Consider the following 15,090-nt stretch of genomic DNA (forward strand, 5'->3'; position numbering starts at 1 on the left):
TTTCGTGTCTGTATTTCTGCGAGTGGGTGAAGGGTCATGTCTCAATTCCTTGAGTTATGGGACTGACATCTGTGATATCAGCCAAGAAGTCTAAACTAAGGGCACATTTCCCCCCTGAATATCTTCCCTGAATTACACTGTATCCCTCTATTTTTGTTCGCACACGTTGTCCATGCTCAGCTTTCATTGCCAAAGATTATTTCTTAACAGCTGGCACACATGCAGAACATTTCAGCTGCATACACAAACAACAAATTTATGTTTCAAGGTGCTACATAGATATTGTTCAAAACAGAAGTCTAACACAGGCGCTATGAAAAGATAGTAGTTCAAAATTATTATCATGCAAAGAAATTAAGTGGCTTTAGTAAAGATAAGAAACAACGACTGGCCAGCTCACTCACTGTAAAAGTCCATGGTATAGGCAGGCAGTCCAAAAATGCATCTGAGGCACTCAAAGGATTTTTAAATACAGTCAGAGTGTCTGCCTGTACCTGGACTTTTACACCGAGTGGGTGGGCCAGTCTTGTCTATCATTATGTAACTATTTGCTCTATCCCTGACGAGCATCTGATTTTTTACAGTCAACCACACAGTGCCTTAACCAAGTCAAAGTCAAAGTCAAAGTATCTTTATTGTCCCTTTCAGGGAAATAGGTTTGCAGCCAGGAAAATACACAAAACATACAACACACAAAACAATGATGGACAACAACACATAACATGACATAATGGGCAGATTCTAGGTAGGGTTGGGTACCAAAAGTTGGTGTTTATATGGAACCGGTACCTATACAACCGAAACCTACTGGACCGAAAACAAAATGCACATTATGGTGCTTTTTTTTTTTTGGTGTTTTGGTGTTTTGTTCGCCTTTAATTGATAGGACAGCTTAAGTGTGAAGGGGGGAGACCAGACATTCAATAGAGTTAGTATTACTGTAATGTTAATTTGTTAAGTGTTTTTTATTATATTTTAAAACTGTTAATATAGTTCATATACCTATTTATTTCTAGGTATTTCTAATTTGCCTCAGCAATAAATAAATAAAAACATTGTTTTTATTATAATTTAAAACTGTTATACAAAATACTCACACACTTCTGGAAGGTGGCCCATTTGTGCCACTTTTCAACCTCCATAAAAAAACTCATATTTTGAGGTATCGGTTCGGCACTGGTATCAGAAAAAACGCAAACGTTACCCAACCCTAATTCTAGGAACCTTAAAAATAAAAATAAATGAATATTAATAGGAAAAATAATCAGCATCAAAGTGCAAAGTGCCAATGCAAAGTGCAGATTCCAGCAGCCTGAACAACCAGTGCAGCACTCCCTATTTTTTCTTCATTGTAAGTGGCTTTAATGTTTGATGCACTAATGTTAACATATAGATTAATGAGGAAATTGTTAGTTTTTTTCCCCTTGTTTTCATTTGTACAGTATTTTAACTGTTGGTTAGGCAAAATAAGGACATTTTAAGCCATCATTATGTGATCTGTTTGATAGTGTACTCATTCTTTTATGATGTCAAAGCCAAAATGATAGAATGAATGAATAGACTTATTGATAGTTATTGATTTTTTCCCCCCTACTTTTTGTAATCGATTTGTGATCTTATTAAAAGTGAATGAAGCACTCAGGATGTGATAGAGGGGAAAAAGGCAGATTTGAAAAATTATTATCACCATATAATCTCTCGGTTGTGTCCCTGCCAATGTCTGTCTGTGGTGGTCTGCCAATTAGGTAGAAGGTCATAGGGAGTTGCAAGCTGAATAGCCAATGGCAAAATAGTCCACTGTCACAAGGAGAAAGTTAACTGGGACAGGGTTGTCTGTAGCTTCCCTTCCCCTTTTTAAAAGAGGCATGGGAGGGATGAGCAGAGAGGAAAGCAAAGGACAACACGATGCTGCTGAGCAGAATTGGCTATGACAGGCTGACACACAAAGGCTGACAGGAGAAGAGCTACATCGTGAAGATGAGCGAGTGACAGACAGTGAGAGGGAGAACAAAACCAATCGGAAAACCTTATCTCCTACCCCCTCCCCCCCTTCTCTTTCTCTTATTCTCTCTTTCTTCTTTTCCATGCTCTCATTGCATTCGTGGAAGAGAGGAGACAGACAAGGACAGAGCCTTGAACTCAGACGCTGGTAAACATTTTTACTTTTTACCTCTTCCAGCTTTTGCCAGAAGCAGCCTGTGGGTAGCTTGATACAAACACTCAATTCACACTGTATGTGGGCCCCGCTGGAGTCATTATATGTCGCTGTAATGTCGCTGGTGTTGGTTGTTGTACATGACTTATTAATGCCTACACTCATCCATCTTTAATGTTGCGAGAACAGGTGCAACTTAATGGTTGCAGTGGGATTACAGTGGCTACTTGTGTCAGGAACACAGTAAGGGATGATGGTGAAACATGTTGCTTGGTTCTGACTTTGCTTCACTTGGATATGAGGAACATTTGCTGATGTGCAAAAGACAGAGGTGATAAGGCAGCAGGTGAGTCAAGTTTTGTGTAGTGGCACCTTTATTGTTGCACTGATAAAAGGATGACGATATGTCAAACAAAGGTGAAGTCTTCTTCACTGGGCCATGGCATGTCTAAACTCTGAGTGAGCTCTCGATAAGATTGTTCTGGTTCACATAACTGTGTTCATTTGCATAGTATTTGCATATGATATACTCCCTGCAATTAGACAAGGGTATAATGTGCCCTGGCTTCATTATCATTAAGCAAGTTTTAGAGCAGCTTATGCTGATCCAGGGGTTCATAAAGTTCACGCCTAGCTTACTCTGTCAACATAAGGCCTATTGGCTTGCCCAGCTGAGAGAGTTGTACCCCCAGCTCTAATTAAGCAATGTAATTTTAATTTTGGCTGCCCGCCCAAGCTGGTTTGACTGCTGGTCCTGCAGCATTTGGGTGACTGCTTGACCAAAGCCGTCATTGTGTCCCCAAGGCCACACTGATGCTTGTGCTTATGCAGACTGATGAATGTGTATTTATAGATGTCCTTTGTGTGTGTGTCTTAGTGTTTCCAGTTTAATGCTTACGCAAGGAGTTGAGTTTTTTCACATGAAGTAACTGTTTCCTGTGTTGTCGGGTTCAGAACATTCGCAATTGGCGCGTAATCCACTGGCTCTCGGCTAAAGCTTGAGATGGAGCAACAATCCCTGGATTGTTCTGTTATTTGTGTGTTTGTCGCTGAATTATTTTGAAATGATGCATGCAAGAACAGTAGGCTTCCTTCATTGATCTTATAATGAATTTACATGGTAAATGTTTGCATAACATATGTGCAAAACTCCAATTTACTCACATTTTGTGCTTCTAACTATCTATCCTTCTGTCCTGCTACACTTCTGCAATCTTTGTCACTTGAATAAGAAAACATCCAAACAAAAAATGTAATTCACATTATTTTCATGATCCTGTACAGCTCTGTTTTGTTTGGACGTCTCTCTAAAATTAGCACCCTATAGTAATGTTGTCTCGTGGAGAGACATATCCTAAAGCTTTTTGGAGAGACAGGTACTAAGGAAACAACTAGAACGACTGAACCTGGGATGGGGGACATTTGCTTATTTACAGCTGTAAGCTCCGAATTCCAGTAAAAGTAATTTGGGTAAAAACATGCTTTTAAACCCAGCCCATTACGTTACTGTTAATTAACTGTCATTGAATCAATCTCAGAAAGTTTCACCAGACATCACAAATTTTAGTCTTGATGTTCAGAGGCAGCTTACGGAGACAGTTTGCTGCAATCATAGATAATGACATTGCCGTCCAATATCATAGCACAATGTAAATTCTGTCTCACTGCAGAGTTTTCCTTGAAGTCATGAGACAAGCTTATGTCAGTGTTCCTTTTACATGGTTGAATCGATGACAAGTTATCAGGCCCCAAGTTACTTTTATTAAGCTCTGAGGGAATACATAGAACTTGATACTGCAGCGGAAAACTTCTCCTCTGCTGCAATGCTCCTTTGTGTAGTCCACTCATTCGGCTCTGCAGATTTGTTTTGGTTTTTCCTTACACCCCACAGCTAGGGAATGCCTTCTAAATTCAGAGACATTCATCATGGGCTTGATGGAAACATCACACACACATATACACAGAGGGTTTCCTGTTGTCACATAATTATAACAAATTGAGACATTAAGTGGATATGATACATAACTAGCCTACATGTTTCTGTGTTGTCATTGATTTCTGGTATGTTACAAGGCCTCACTGCGTAACATATGGTGTTAAGTTGGGTGTGTTCAGATGAGGCATGTTTTCCAGTGCCAAGTGGACGGAGAAGCGAGGCAGCAGGCCTCACTGGATTGGGTTATGTCAGTGTCCCCATTCATTTTTAGCATGATCTAAGCCAGTAGCAGAGTGCTACACTGAAGCGGACGGTGAAGTTTTGCCAACCCCAAAACATTTTGTGATATAATTCAGTTATCCCTTGCTAAACTTTGACAAATTGGCATCCAGTATGGAAATATGTGCCTACAGAGGGGTGTCTTGCCTTGTAGGATGTGGCAAAAAAAGCTCTTTGTGAAAGAGAAGTGAAGTGAGAGCCAAAGACAAGACAGGAAAATGAGATGACGGGCAATGGCTGAGAGATTTTTCATGTAATATACGTATGTGCTAGAAGTCATCCAGCTGATAAATGTCTCTTTCATAGATGTCGGGGTTGTGATTCCTCCCAGTAAACTGAAATTGCCTCTCCCATTATTCTTCCTGACTGGCAGGGAATAGCAGAATAATTGTGCAATAAGGGCTCCATTATTTCTCTGACCCCCAAAACAATATTTCACTTCTGTAGAATCTGTACACTTTTTAGCATGCATATGCAATCTCCTCGCACCATCCCAGGATGTTGCTGTGGGGATCTGTGAGGAGAAAGCGCTGTGCTGTTTTTACTTTATTTCTTTATTTTTCTCCACTGCTTTGGTGCTTTATTTAGTTGAAGTTTTAATAGCAAAAAGTTTCAGGATGGGTGTGTGCTAATCCCAAGGGCGACTGATGTCATTTGGTATGTTCATTGGGTATGCATAGTTAAATTAAAGATGATTTAACACAGTCGTTTTGTACTGATCATTATCTATTATCTCTCCATAATTGTGCCTCAGTCCTGCAAGGTAATTGGTTAACACCCATCCATAACAAAGAAATTATTTTTCCGCCTCTCCCCTAAAATTCTTACTTTCTCATCTATTCTGGAGGCACTGCTGTGGCTGCTCCTTTTGTTTTAGTCTCTGTGTGTCCAGCACTTCTCCTCTTTCCTTTATCTCTCAGCATGCCAGTCACCCTATACAGTAAGTACCAGCTTGTTCCCAGGCTTAGGCGTTGAGGAAACCGAGGTCTCAGGTGACCTGACAGGAGAGGTCAGTCCCACGGCAGGAATCCAACAGCGACATAGATCTCTGTTATGCTGCATTAGGGCAGGGATATGGGCACACTTGATAAACAGACTCAGCTGTGTGTTTTCAGCTGTATACCTCCCTTTGGGACTCTCATGTGAGTTTGTTTATGTGTTTCTGGCAGTGTATGACTAATAACTGTGTTTGTTCCCAGCAGCATGACGTTAGCAAAGGGCCTCTGCCTTCTCCTCCTGTTCCATGCGTGTCTGCCTAGATCTCGGTGGATTTTGGCTGCTTAGCCCGGCTTTACATCATTTAATTTCAAGGCTTGCTTAACACGTTTCAATCAATGGGCTTCTATACGCCAGGCTGTGGGGGATTAGTTAATAGGGGTAAGAGAACATTATGTAGGATATATCCAATGATATCCCACCTCGTACAGTGTCTACATGCTAATAACAAGTGTGGGTGCGCTGCAGAATAGGGATCAGGGTGCTCCTTTTCATGCTGCAGAGCCAGATACCAGCTGACACTTGAGTTTTAACAACTACAGGAAAAAAGATCTTTAATTTTACAAATGAGGTATGCATGGGGGTCAGCAAGGTGGCGTAATTAATAGCAAGATCAGTGAATATTATTGGGATACAAGCCCCTTTGTCAGTAATCTGCCTAATGAAAAGAAGAAGTTGCCCACCAGAATACATAAAGAATCATAATGATTATTAAAAATATCATTATGCACATGTACCCTTGCCTACAGCTGTTCCTGTTTTAACCTTTGCCTTGCTTCTCTGTCTCACCGCTCCTAGTGATGGACACCAAGGCAGTGTTTTCGGCCCTGTACAGCGTGTGCGAGGAGAATGCCACTTTCTTCGCAGGAGGGGCGAAGGGGTCGCAGGGTGACGCGGCACGGCGGTTGGTGGATACCATGAAGCTCATCCAGGAGCATGCTCGCAGCCTGGAGCCCGTTATCTCCGGCTTCTCTGCAGTTTACCATCATTTTGACTTTGACCCACACATACCTGCCAACGGCTACCGCTCCCTGGTTAAGGTAAGGTGTGGGATGTTTTGTGTGCACAAGGCAAGTCTTGGAGCTGCGTCTGTGCTCCCATTTTAACCCAGTGCAGCTTTGAGAATAATAAGCCCCCATACTGCAATACATTCTTATCAATATTCTCTCCACACTGTGAGAAACTGCTCACCAGCCCCTCTTTACCTTCATATCGCTTTGTTTCAAGGTCAGTCCATTTGTTTTACAGATTGATTTTATGTTGCAAATCAGGTTAGATAAATTCCTCTAGCTGCAGAATATCTACTGTACCCACTGTACTTTATCTTCTACAGTTATCGATGAAACATCATGACCTTCAGTGGCTGCAGCCCACCACAACTGAAAGAGTCTAGCAGAGCAGCAAATGAATGCCGCTCTGTTTTCTTGCCTCTCGATTTCCACATTCATAATCCTTCTCATTCCCACAGTGCTATTTGGACTAATCTGTAAGACCCTGGTGAAGCAGCAAGCCTTTCACATGCTCGCATTCAGGCATGCTATCATACATCGTTTTTTCCCTTCGAGCTTACCACCCTAATCTTAATTACAAGTTAAGCAGACCCAGAAGACATGGCTCTTTAATGAATGCACAATTAAGGAACTGTGCTTTGCAAAATGCATCCATTTTGTAGAAAAGAAATAATAACCTGAAGTTTATCATTCATTATCTCAATATCTTAATACATGTATCATTTTGTCTGTCCTTTTATTAACCAATGACTTCATTTATGTGATTTGCTTTTGCTTGCAATTCAGCCTAACCGTCCATGCAATGATGATTTTAATTCGGCATATGGAGAGGGTGGCATGGGACAATAGATACCACATTTTAGTGATAAGACTTACCAATTGTTACAAATTTGTATTGACATATTTTTCACCCTTTTGTAGGTAGTGCGCTGCTGCCTTCTCCACATCATCCAGAAGGGGCGCTACATCACCGCCAACCGCCGCAGCATCTTCTTTAGAGTAGCCCACAATGCAGGGGAGATGGAGGCCTACTGCAATGCTCTGTGCCAGCTGCGCGCCCTGCTCTACTTGGCCCAGCGCCTGCTACATGACAACAGCCATGGCAACCTTTTTTTCCAGGATGAAAGTGGCCTCAGCGAGAGCTTTGTCCGCGAATACGCATCCATGCACAAGGGCTGCTTCTATGGCCGTTGCCTCGGCTTTCAGGTGAGATGAGCTGAGTGAAATGTGTGCAAAGTTACCTCTGTAGGCAAAACAACATTAGTCAAACATCTCACAACAGTACAACGAAAAGATAATGGAAATCAACATCACACTCATCAATTCTCACTTGACACATACAGACAAGCAGCTGAATGTACCCACATCCACAGTTCAGGCAAAGGTACTTGAAGATGTCACTGTCTATGTTACATTCTGCAGCTCCTAGAAATGTCATTATTTGTAATCATATTAAGACTTGTCAGTGAGTGTGTTCACATGGACAAGAATGACGGCATATACCATTTTCAGAAACCTGAATTAGATCTTTTCCTGTTTATGAATATGCTTGCTTAGAGTACTCTGAAAGAAACCAGGATACTGTTGCATGTAATACACCTTATCCCAGTTATCGAGAGCCGCTGACTACCTGGGCAGGCACGGCTTCAGCCAGGCAACGTAAGTGAGATAGCATCTCATTTCTGGAACGATGAAGACAGAGTTTTGTCTTTCGGTAATGAAAGACACGGTATATCTTCATCGACTGCTCCCTTGTCCTATTCCCAGGGACACTGATAGGCTGGCACTAGTGTGGAGGACAGTGTAACAAGAGTAGCATAGCTGTTTTTAGGAATAACATCAGGTGAGGAACTACATAGCGTTTGCGCAGTTGAAAGAGATGTGGATGTGCGTAGCGCAGACAGCTGTTGGAAATCGGAGCAGAAAAGAAATTGGCAGTGAAGCTGTTAAGTGGTAGTAAATGTACAGTTTAGTGATTAATATTTCCTGTCACTCTCATCTCCTACTGTCACATGACATTACAATGCCTGTTATTAGTTATTAGTATTTTTCATGTATGTAAGGAATATAAATAAAATGATTTCTTTCTGCTCATGTAAACACTACATCCCAAATGCTGAATAAAGCTCCCCACAGCTCCCATAGCCTAACAATGAAAAAGTACGCTGTTTTAAAAAAGAAGTGACCTATTGATGTCAGAGCACCTAATAAAAACTGTGCCAGAGGTTAGTTTGTCACCAGTTCATCACATTAAAAGCACTGACCCTGAAAACACAGCAAACATGGTCAGAAGTGTGATATGTAAGCCAGGAAAGCAATCCAGAGCTCCAAATGACTCCTGCTGCCCAAACCCGCGGGTGGAATAAAGTGAGTAAAAGATGTGGATGGACAGAGGAAAGGCTCCTCTTTAAAGCCACAGCCTCTGTTCTTAGTTGAGCTTAATGAGAGCAGCTGAACCCTCAGCGGACAGAGGTCAGAATCAAACTAAAGGGAAAAAATGATGAAACCTCTCTAGTACTGTCTCCATCAATTTATAATGCCGTAGACTCATCTCATATTCCGATATCCCATCATCTGTGTTTCACTTTCTCCGCTTGACTGATAGCCGTTTTAATTGTAGTCTGTTTCTTTATTTTGAATAGATCGTGAGTTAGAATTTATAGCATGTCTCTGTTTTTGTTCCCCCAGTTCACTCCAGCCATCCGGCCCTGTCTCCAGACCATCGCTATTGGCCTCGTGGCCTTTGGAGAAAACTACAGACGCCATCAGTCAGGAATAGGTCAGTATCATCTCGTCTGCGGCTGTACCCTCTCATCATCCAGTCACTTAATTCTCATTCATAGATCGTACTCATCCACAAGCTTCTTCTACATTGCTCTTTGGCCCCTGACTGTGTACCGTTTGATGTTGTGTGCTTGGATTGTAGATGCTCTTTCATCCTTTTGAATCTCGGGGGCTAGCTGCCGCGCTTCGTCTATATTTCAGAGTGTTTTGAACATGCACACAGTTATGTACAGAGGCAGAGACAGAAGAACATGCACCATCATATACACATTTTCACCGTGCACACACACGTAAATATTTAACATTCATAAAAGGGATCGTTCGACTCTCATGGTTTCTTGTGCTCTGTGCTGCACCACAGTGGAGGCAGGAGGTATTGCACCATATGGTGAGTGTACTGGACCCCCCCTCACCCCTTCATCTTAGTCCTCTGTAGTGAACACAGGCTATTTGACTTAAAGAAGACGTTGCTTCCATCCTACAGCTCCTGAGCTGCTTTAGTTGTCCTGTGTGTTTATTTTAGTTCAGTACAGTCATGGTACCGAGTGCAATTCCTTCCCTTTTCGTCACTGCTTGCAGAGAATTGAAAGCAGGGGAGAATTTAATTGCAATACCATGAAATACTTTCACTTTTAAACCAGTGGCAATAAGATTGTAGTGCTGTGAGTATATAAATTCACTGCTTAGTCTAACGATTGTTCTCAACTGTGGCCACATCCCTGAGGTTTTTGGTGTTTTAGCACTCTGTTTTCTTCTTTATCATCTTTATTTCTTTTCTTCCTTTCGCCATTTGCATTCTCGGCAAGTTTGTTTTCTCATGTTGTTGTTTTATGTACTTTGTCTTTTAATGTCCCCTTCTTCTTGCCATCCTTCCCACTGTTTATGTCTTTGTGACATCACTGCTATGAGCTTCTGTCTGCCAATCACTTATTATCTCCATTTTCAATACCTCCTCAACCACACACATACCTCTTTTTTTTTTTACTCCCTTTACTTCTACCTCTAATCCCATTTCTTTTCTTGCATGACACGTTTGCGGTGTCTCCTACCCATCATCGTACCTTCCTCATTGTGTCGTCCTTCCTTCCCCAGGTGTAGCAGCCAGCTCTTTCTTTACCTCAGGGAAGTACGCCATTGACCCAGAGTTGAGAGGGGCAGAATTTGAACGCATCACCCAGAACCTGGACGTCCACTTCTGGAAGACCTTCTGGAACATCACAGAGACAGAAGTCCTGTCTGTAAGTTGACCGTCAATGCAGACAAACACATTAATCTACCTGTGTTGTCACCACTAACCCAAGCTTGCAGAACTGTGCTCTGCCCTGTTTTTAATTTAAAACTCTAACAGGAATATTTTACTTTCCTCTGGTAAAAGTACCTTTCTATCATTATGCATTTTGGCCTACAGGCCGTTAGTAATAATAGAGTGGAATTCAATTTATTCAATGGGGTTCATGATTTATTCATCCAGTTTCTCTCTTTCTCTCCGGTGACCTGACTGGCTCTGTAACTTGCACTCTTCTCTTTCTCTCTCTGCCTTTCTGTCTCAATTCTTTCTGTTCATCTTTCTTCCTCCAGAGTCTTGCCAGTATGACATCCACGCCAGTTAAGGTGAACCGGGCTCTTTCTGTGCCCCCCGTGCCCTTTGACCTTCCCCTGGCGGCCAACCACAGAGCATCCGTGACCATAGCCCCACCATCAGCACACATTGGCACTGCTCCAGTTCAGATGAGGCTCATCTCCTGTGACTTACGCGAAGGACAGGTACTTAAATCATTATTCAGTTCACACTGTAGTGGCACAGTGGAAACAGCAATAAGAGAAGCTTCGTAATGTCATATTTAATGCAAACCTAAACTAGCTCTTGTATTTGCTGCACACACTCTCAAACTGCTTCCTTGCAGCCTGTCTAAGTGTTAAGTATTTGTTGTGTGACCTAGTTTATGACAGTTTTCCTCCACTGGCTCTTTTTAAACCACCTTGCATATACCAGTCATACAAATTCTTAAAATATTCCTAACAATATGTAATAGCATATCTGGTATTTCTCCGAGCTGGAGTAAACGACAGCTCCCGCTCATCCTCATGGACTTAATCCCTTCATTATCGCGCTCTCTCTCTTCCCCTCTGTCATAGGTATCACTTTCACTTTTTCTCCTCTGCCTCCTTCCATAATTCTCTCGGGAGACTCCCGCTCCATCCAAGCTTGCACTCCTCCTTTCTTCCTCGCCTGGCATTTAACCAGACATGCTATCAACAAACACTTTCAGCCATTGATCATGCCGCAACTGAACAACAGCGTCTTTTTTTTTATGTTGCAGAATACAAGCCTGCATCAGCGGAAACCCTCCTCCTCTGCCACAACTCCCCTCCCTCCTTGTTCCTGTTAATGAATGGGAATTAGTGTGCGTTCATGCAGGCGCAGGAGAGGCTGGCAGCAAGCTGCTGCAGAACCGCTAGTTAATCCTTCTCTCAAAGGAGCCCTGTTGCTAACACTAGCAATAAAATATATTAACAATGAAAACAAGGCTGTGTTGGCAATATACACAGTCTCTGGACAATTATCAGAGTGATGCAAACATCACCATCTGTCATCATGTGATGTTATTTATTATTTGTTTGTGATTTGTTTTTAATGCCTCCATGATGGCGGCAGCAGTGGCTGGAGGCATTTTGTTTTCGGGTTGTCCTTCTGTCCCATTCTTATGAACATATCTCATGAACGCCATGAGAGAATTTTCTTCAAATTCAGCAGTTAGATTTTGGTGGTCAGAGGTCACCGTGACCTCACAAAACATGTTTTTGGCCATAACTCAAGCACTCACAAGCTAATTATGACACAGTTTCACACAAATGTTTAATAGGATAAAATAATGAAGTGATGACATTTTATAACTGAAAGGTCAACTCCGCTGCGACATCATTATGTTCTGCAAAAACATGCTTCTTGCCATTATTCAACGCCATGACTCAGGAATAGAAGGGGAGACATTTGGTCTGATACTGAGCTGGTGTCCACACAAACTGTGGTGATTTGTACAGATCTTCTCTGCTGTCACATTGAAGATATGTGTGAAGCATCCATGTTTTAGAATCTGCAGCTTCTTTGCAGCAACATCCACATTTGAAGCATCATAGCTCCAACTTTGAGCTTTATTGTATGTGTTTGTTTGAACACATACAAGGAATTTGACTCATTTTGACTAATTTGACTGGTATCAGTGCACTCACTTCACTGCTTCTCCCTGGATGATAACCAGGACAGAGGGCCTCCAGTCCACCACAAGCTCATTGGTTTTGCTGATACTGGGATTCAAGTTAATGTCGTTATACCAAATGAAGAAGCTCTCAATCAGTCCTTTGTACTTCTCTCTTAAAATAGTCTTCACTACATCTAATATATACGCTTTCTTGTGTAGCCCAAACTGACTGGTTGGCAGATGCATAAAACCATGAGGTGGTAATTCTAGTTTTTCTCACTCTTTCCAGGACAGCGAGACTCTGCTGTCTCTCTCCCGCTCTGAGGGGGGCGCCATCTCTTTGTCACTGGGGCTGAAAACCAAGCGCCTCCCATCATCTCCCTGCCTCCTGATCCACTTCCACGGGGGAGGATTTGTGGCCCAGACCTCCAAGTCACATGAGGTGAGATGGTACTTTCTAACTAGAGTTTTCCTTACTCTCACTAGAAAAGCAAAGTGATTAGTTTTGTTTTATTTTTTTCAAGAAAAACCGCAACCAAGGGACTTTTCACATATTTTTATAATGTAGTATTTTACCTCCTCTGTTTATGTGACAACATTTGTGATAATTATACAGTGGAAGCTGCTTATAGTGATCACGTTTGTCTGAATCGAATTGATCTCTACAGACCGTTTCAAATATGATAACATTAACATTCTAAATGAGTCCAAATACATTACAGTTGTCACAGTGAACTATATATGACTGGTCATTAACAATCCACTTCACGAGGGTGGTCTCCACCACAGGAACTTTCCCTGTGCGCATTCGCTTTCTGTTTCTGTCATTATCAGTCATGACTGTCTCTTTTTTTTGAGTAGACTACACAAGGTAGCCTGAGGAACACCAAGTTCTGCTGCTGCATCTCGAAAACAGTTTTCACTGAGAGAAAATTGCTTTCTTTTTCCTGTCATTATTTCAGTAATCACGCACCACCCGCCTCAGGTAGCCAGCTGGGAATAAACTGGTTACCCCAAGGCAAAGTATCATGGGAGTTTAGTAAAGAAAAAAAAAAACTTTAGTTTTGAATATTTTCCCACGTTGTATGGAAACTTGCTCCCCTCGACTAATTGATTGCTATTAGAAATTATTTAAACAGCATTTATAGAGGAATGAGTCAGTCCCAAGATTTTTTTTTATCCATAAAAGTGGTTGATTACTGTAACAATGATCACTAAATGCAGGAAACATTGGTATAACATGTGATGTGGTACCTACTTATATCCCAATGCTGACAACACTACACCTCCGTCATTAGACACCCGGCTCAGTTGTTTTCCCATGATTTAAGTCAGTGTCATTAAAGCTCATCCAGCTCACCTTCTCATCCCTTCAGTGATTCAATTTCTGTCTGTGTTTTCTCAGACTAATTGTAATTGAACCCCAGCTAATTGAAGCGTTGACGAGACGGCCGGTCGTTGACAGCAGAGCAGCAGAGGAGTTACCAGTCTGAATCTCTTCCTCTGTCAATAGTGTGACGTGTAATAAGCTGTTAAGATAATTATTTTGCAATTAATCCTTGAAAAAGTACCAGAGACACTGTGCCCTCCCTCCAAGCCTTCTTTACTGGAAAGGTGCACACAAAGCTGGCTCTTCTTTTTCATGTAAATCACTACTTCCTGTCATTCACTTCGTCCTCACCCCTCTTTTGTTTCTCATGGAGGAGGAGCTCACGTCCCAGATTAAATTTTTAGCTCACTTTGATAGACGAAGGGACACCAATGCACACACACACACATAAGCCTTGGCATCATGTCTTTATAAAATGTGTTGGCTCTTGTCATTTACTTTGGAAAGCACTTAAAGAAAATCTTATTTTGTCAGCCAGTTTTATTTTTTATTTTTATATAAGTGGCAATTTGTGTAACAACAGCAGGAAGGAAGCATTTAACCTACTCGGTTCATCTTGATGAGAAAGCCTGTTTTAACGCAGTTTGGCCCCCCATCTCCTACGCTGATGTGGTCATCTGTGGCTGTGTCTTTATGTGGCATCCGGCTGCTTATAGTTACCGCAAGACATGGCTGTGTGAAATCGCCAAGGACATGGGCATCCTTGATCTGCAGCTGCATAGCAACCAGAGGATGAGAGGGAGCAATCAGAGACGGGGGTGAACAGGGCTGTCATGTTGAATTAACGGAGAACTGTACAACCCCGCAGAGAAAGATTACCCAGGGCACTAATGGAAGACTTGTCAGACTATCCTTCTCTCTTCCTCTTCAGGGCTTGCCTTTTTTTTTATTACATCCTCCCTCTAAATCTTTCTAATATCTCACAAAATCCTTTTTGTTCATTTAGTGTCCTTTCTTCACTTCCTCTTCTTGTCTTATTTGGGCAATGTGCACTCGCCTCCTTTCTAATATTACCAGTTGCCTTTTGCTCTTTTAATCCCGATGGAAGGCCACAGAAGAGGAAAGAGGAAAATGAAAAGTTTCTCCGAGGGCAGAGGCCAGTGTTGTTCCTTGTTCATCTCAGATGTCCTCTACTCCCGTATCCTTTCCTCAATCCTGTCTCTCCAGTTGTCTGGGCGAGATGAGGAGTTTGGACTTCAGTGGCAGGAGCCTTTGGTGCTTTCAGTGCCCAATTAAGCTGAGATCACAGGAATGGATGTGCTGGCATCTGTGCATTTAGCAACTCTGGTGCGGACCACACACACACAGGATCCCGGCAGAGGTATGAGCTTGCAGATTAA

General features: G+C 42.1%; 1 protein-coding gene across 2 annotated transcripts in view; it reads left to right on the plus strand.

The window, feature by feature from the left end:
• The window catches only part of lipeb (lipase, hormone-sensitive b), a 34,180-nt gene that overhangs the window by 3,612 nt on the left and 15,478 nt on the right, over positions 1-15,090 (plus strand). Inside the window, exons 2-8 of one of the 2 annotated variants that reach the window (XM_033640466.2) lie at positions 2,109-2,149; positions 6,165-6,406; positions 7,298-7,582; positions 9,065-9,155; positions 10,253-10,398; positions 10,739-10,924; positions 12,650-12,802. In XM_033640466.2, coding sequence (XP_033496357.1) covers positions 6,167-6,406; positions 7,298-7,582; positions 9,065-9,155; positions 10,253-10,398; positions 10,739-10,924; positions 12,650-12,802 — 1,101 coding nt within the window. In that variant the 5' untranslated portion in view covers positions 2,109-2,149; positions 6,165-6,166. The remainder of the gene's footprint in view (positions 1-2,108; positions 2,150-6,164; positions 6,407-7,297; positions 7,583-9,064; positions 9,156-10,252; positions 10,399-10,738; positions 10,925-12,649; positions 12,803-15,090) is intronic. The other variant, XM_033640464.2, reaches the window with a different exon arrangement.

The sequence above is a fragment of the Epinephelus lanceolatus genome, chromosome 10 (assembly GCF_041903045.1).
Source record: "Epinephelus lanceolatus isolate andai-2023 chromosome 10, ASM4190304v1, whole genome shotgun sequence".
Lineage (NCBI taxonomy): Eukaryota > Metazoa > Chordata > Actinopteri > Perciformes > Serranidae > Epinephelus > Epinephelus lanceolatus.